The following is a 4850-nucleotide window of genomic DNA, read 5'->3' on the forward strand; positions in this document are numbered from 1 at the left end:
CGCAGTAGTCCGCCACCACCCTGCGAAGGACCTGAGCCTCTGAAATCCGTGCCCTGGTCAAAAGAAGACAATCATCAGCAAAAAGTAAGTGGGAGATAGGGCGAACCCCCGAGGCTGGGACATAGGCCTCCAACTCCCGGCTGGCGCACACTCTCTGCAAAGACCGAGATAAAATATCAGCACAGATAATAAACAAATGGATAAGAGACATCCCTGTCGTAACCCTATGGTGGACTCGAAGAAGGGTGATGGTGTGCCGTTGACCAAGATAGAAAACTTTGACCCCCGGACGCACCCCATAACCCAACCGATCCACTGTCTGGGGAAGCCGTACGCCTCCAACGCCCGCTAAAGAAAACTCCACTTGATCCTGTCGTAAGCCCGCTCCATATCCAGCTTGACTGCCATCAGGCTGTGCCACTTCGATGCTTGTCGGAGATCCCACATCATTTTCTGGGCCAACATAACATTATGGAAAATATTTCTGCCGGCCACAAAGGCCCCCTGCTCCTGGCTAATAAGACCAGGCAAGAGGGGCTTCATCCTGCCCACCATAATTCTTGCCACAACCTTGTATAAGGTTGTGCACAAGCTGATGAGCCTAAAATGACAAGGCTCAGCCGCATTCTGACGTTTAGGTATAAGTGTGATAAAAGTAGCCTTCCAATCCTCAGGCATAGCTGCCTGGGTAAAAAAGCACTGAATAGCCTCCACCATCGCTGGTCGGATAATACCCCAATACTGCCGAAAAAAGAAAGGGGAAAAACCATCAGGTCCCGGGGCCTTGTCTGCAGCCAAGGCCCAGACTGCCTCCTGTACCTCCTGTGCCGACACCGGCCGGATCAGGGATACACTCTCAACGTCACGAATACCCACGTCCACCCTCAGAGGGCGGTCCCCATCACTGGCCTCCTCATCCTCCGTCCATCTAGTACGAAAAAAATCGAGTAAGACCTGTCAGATGGCAGGCTCACCCTCCACCCGATGTCCGGACCCAGCTCGCAGTACGGAAAAAAAAAAAGCCTTTTTTTTGGTAAAAACGACATTTCATATAGCTCTAACTTGAGTACATCCAGCCATATCAGAAGCAAAAAAAGAGTACAAGGTAGGGGGTATCCCTCCTACCGATGTCCAAATGATCTCCCCGGAATGTCGGGCTACATAAGAGGCCACCCAATCAGCTGCACGGTTTGCCTTCCGGAAAACGTGTAGAGCCTGAAAATCGCTCAACTCCTGAGCCAACCTACGGATATCACGGATAAGGGGATGGCCGTCACCATATCTATCCAATCCACGAGCCCAGTCAATCACCACAGAGGAGTCCCCCTCAAGGCAGAGCCGCTCAGCACCCAGTATCTGCCTGGCAAAGGATATCCCTTCCCAAGCTGCCCGCAACTCCGTCCCAACAGCAGTAAGTCCGGGCGTGCGACGACCACCAGCTGCTATCATCCTCCCAAGATGATCCCTGATCACAAAACCGACGCCTCCAGCCACTCCGTCCACCGACATACTACCATCGAAGTTCACTTTGAGATAACCAAGGGGTGGGGGTACCCAAGAAACAAGGACGAACCTGGGCGCTGTGACAGCGGAAGAAGTACCCCAGATGTCCCCGGCCATCCCAGAAGAGAACCTCGCGGTAGCTGTGATGATCTCCCTCGCATGACGAATCGCTCTATCCACCACCATCCTCGGCGGTAATCTTCTACCTTCAAACACACCAGAATTTCTGTCCAACCATATATGATAAGCCATGTATGCCCAACGAATCCCCGCATCAACAGTACTGGGCCTCCGCATAGAGACCCTCAACCAATGAATCAAATCCTGTGTCGACTCAACTGAGTGGGGCAATAGGGCCGGTGACCTCCTCCAAATCTCCCTGGCTCTGGGACACTGCAATAAAACATGATCAATAGTCTCCTCCGTATCTATGCACACCTCGCACCCCTGGGTGATCCTCATCCCACGCCGTGCTAATAAACTCCTGGTCGGTAAGCAGCCCCATGCCACCTTCCAGATAAAAAGCGACACCCGCAGATGAGTCCGCATCCTCCAAATCCATCCCCCCTCTATCTGCCGGCCTGGCTCACTAATCATCAGCTGATGAATATCCCTGGCACGCACCTGAGACCTCCCTGTCGGCACCCAGACTAGTCTGTCTGGCCTCTCCCTGGCAGGAACTGGTAGGGCCAGGACCATCTCTGCCAGCTGCGCCCCAAACACCTCCTGAATCAGCTCCTCCCTCCAACGACCACCCTCCAGCTCGATCAGGTCTCTGACCCTAAGCCCAGCTATCCTCGCCGTGTCCACCATCACCAGCAACCTACTGATAGGCTGCTCTGTCAACCAGCTGTCCTCCAGCACATCTACGGACCGCCCATCCCCAATGGACCACCTGATCGCCGGTAGCACCATCCCTACTCTAGTGCAAATCTCCCTCCATATCGGTGAATGGCGGCGGCCGCCACGGATCCCAGGCGCTAGAGCACCATACTTGGCCCTCATCAAAGCAGCCCACATACCATCCGGCTCTAGTACTACTCTAGCAGCCTGTCGAGCCAACAAAACCTCCCGTCTCATCACTAGGGACTGGACCCCTAATCCTCCACACCTGGTCGGCTGACATACAACCTCCCACGCCATCAGATGGATCCCCCCTCTACCTCCATTCCTTCCCCAGATAAAATTCCTGAAGATCCGCTCAAGATTTCGCACAGTCGCTACTGGCATAAGGAAATTGGACAGTAAGTAAATAGGGATCGAAGAGAGAACTGACCGTACCAAGGTAACCCTGCCCATCATGGATAGTGAATGTAGCTGCCACCCCTCCAATCTATGTCTAATACTGAGCTCAAGAGAGGAACACTCCCTGCTGCGTAACCGCTGACCCGAAAGTGGCACACCCAAGTACCTCAGCATGCCCTCCTGCTCTCCCACTCCCAACATCTTCAATATAGAAGTCTTCACCGCCACTCTGATCTTCGGGCTAAAGCATATTGCTGATTTGGATAAGTTGACCCGTTGACCAGATACCGAACAATAGTCCCGGAGAATCCTCTGAATGACCCGTGCATCCTGCCTCGTAGCCTGGGCTAGAAGTAGACAGTCATCGGCAAAAAGCAAATGGGAGGTCGGTGATGCGTCCGGCACGGGCCTGTAAACAACCAGCTCCTGGTTGCTCACTGCCTGCCTAAGAGCTCTAGAGAGAGCATCTGCACATATAATAAAGAGTAAGGGAGATAGAGGACAACTCTGACGTAATCCCCCGGCAGACTCGAAAAACCGGGAGGGCGTCCCATTCACCAAGATGGCAAAAGAAGGAGCTCTGACACACCCCATCACCCATCTAATCCATATCTCATGAAAGCCAAATTCCTGCAAGGACTGCTGTACAAAGTCCCATCTCATCCTATCATAGGCCCTCTCCATATCAAGTTTGATCCCCATCAAACTCCTCCTGCTCGATGCCCTACGAAGATCAAACATAAACTCCTGAGCAATAAGAACATTATCAGAAATGCTCCGACCTCCCACAAAAGCCCCCTGCTCCGGGCTGATAATCCTCGGAAGAATGTCCCTCAGTCTGACTGCTAGTAACTTCGCTGTCGCCTTGTACATGGTAGTACATAGGCTGATCGGGCGGAAGTGACTAGGCTCAGAAGCATCCTGTCGCTTCGGTATAAGAGTGATCAAGGTCCTCTGCCAATCTGTAGACATAACTACGGTGCTAAAGTACTGCTGTATGGCTGCCGTCACATCCTGTCCTACTATCATCCAGTACCTCCGAAAGAACAACGGTGGAAAACCATCCGGCCTCGGCGCCTTGTCCCCCTCAAGAGACCACACAACCTCCCGAATCTCCCTCTCCGATACCGGCCTGATCAGTGCCACAGTATCCTCCTCTGCCACACGTGCCGAGGGCGGGACAAAACCCTCTGGACTCCCACTGCCTAACTGCTCGGACCACCTGGCCCTGAAAAACCCCTCCAGCACTCTCTGGATCATGTCGGGGTCCTCCACTATCTGCCCAGCCTCATCCCTGATAGCCCTGATCCTATTTCGATGTCTCCTGATCACCACCGCCTGATGGAAAAAACTGGTGTTCCGATCACCCTCCCGGATCCACTGTATCCGTGATTTCTGTCTCCAAAAAATCTCCTGCTGCCTCAGAAGAGAGTCATGTAATGATAAAAGTGACCTAAGCTCCCCCATCTCCTCATCCTCCAAGCCCCTCCCCTCTACCTCCTGGGATTGTAAACTAAGAATGGCCACTTCAGACTCCTCAATCCGCCTAAATATATTCCCACTTCCTCACGGTTCTACCTCCTTAGCCTTCTCTTAGTTAACTCCAGTCTGCATGACACCCGATACATAGCATCCCCTCTGACCGGCATACCCCATGCCTCCCTCACTATCTCCCAAGACTGTGGGTAGCATAACCAGAACTTCTCAAATCTAAAAGGGGAATGACTTGAGACAAGTGTATCGGTACTAACCAGTAAAGGACTATGATCAGATGCGATCCTTGGCAAATGACGAACATGATGATCAGGGAAGCATTGGATCCACCCGGCTGTGGCATAGACTCTGTCCAATCTCTCCCAGACCCGAGCCTGACCCTGCTGGTTATTACACCATGTAAACTTTGGCCCCGAGAAGCCTAAGTCAATCAAGCCATTCTCCATAATGAAGTCTTGAAATTCCCTGATCTCCCTTTTGTAAGTAAAAGCCCTCCCCCCATCTTTTCATGGGGATGAGCAATACAATTAAAATCCCCTGCCACCAACATAGGATAGCCCTGACTGATGAGCTAAGATGCCTCCTCCCATAAAAGCCTCCGTTCTATA

The 4850-nt window shown here is 52.5% G+C and overlaps 1 protein-coding gene across 1 annotated transcript; it reads right to left on the reverse strand.

The window, feature by feature from the left end:
- Positions 1 to 348: 348 nt before the first annotated feature.
- On the reverse strand, positions 349 to 4215 carry LOC120104769 (uncharacterized). Its single transcript, XM_088717287.1, has 3 exons — positions 1574 to 4215; positions 1244 to 1510; positions 349 to 928 (listed from the first exon to the last, which is right to left on the reverse strand). Exons 1-3 carry the CDS (start codon positions 4213 to 4215, stop codon positions 349 to 351), a joined length of 3489 nt encoding a protein of 1162 aa, XP_088573413.1.
- Positions 4216 to 4850: the final 635 nt, after the last annotated feature.

This window comes from Phoenix dactylifera, chromosome 3, assembly GCF_051530095.1.
Source record: "Phoenix dactylifera cultivar Ajwa chromosome 3, Ajwa_hap1_PhDact_Kaust_v1.1, whole genome shotgun sequence".
Classification (NCBI taxonomy): Eukaryota; Viridiplantae; Streptophyta; class Magnoliopsida; order Arecales; family Arecaceae; genus Phoenix; species Phoenix dactylifera.

Bases quoted from the DNA above. Each gene is read 5' to 3' on its own strand.
- LOC120104769 (XM_088717287.1), bottom strand. From the start codon at position 4,215: ATGGGGGAGCTTAGGTCACTTTTATCATTACATGACTCTCTTCTGAGG. The intron at 1,511-1,573 runs GTTCGTCCTTGT...CTTCGATGGTAG, and splicing joins TCCGCTGTCACAGCGCCCAG to TATGTCGGTGGACGGAGTGG. The intron at 929-1,243 runs GTTGGCTCAGGA...TTTTCGTACTAG, and splicing joins CTTATCCGTGATATCCGTAG to ATGGACGGAGGATGAGGAGG.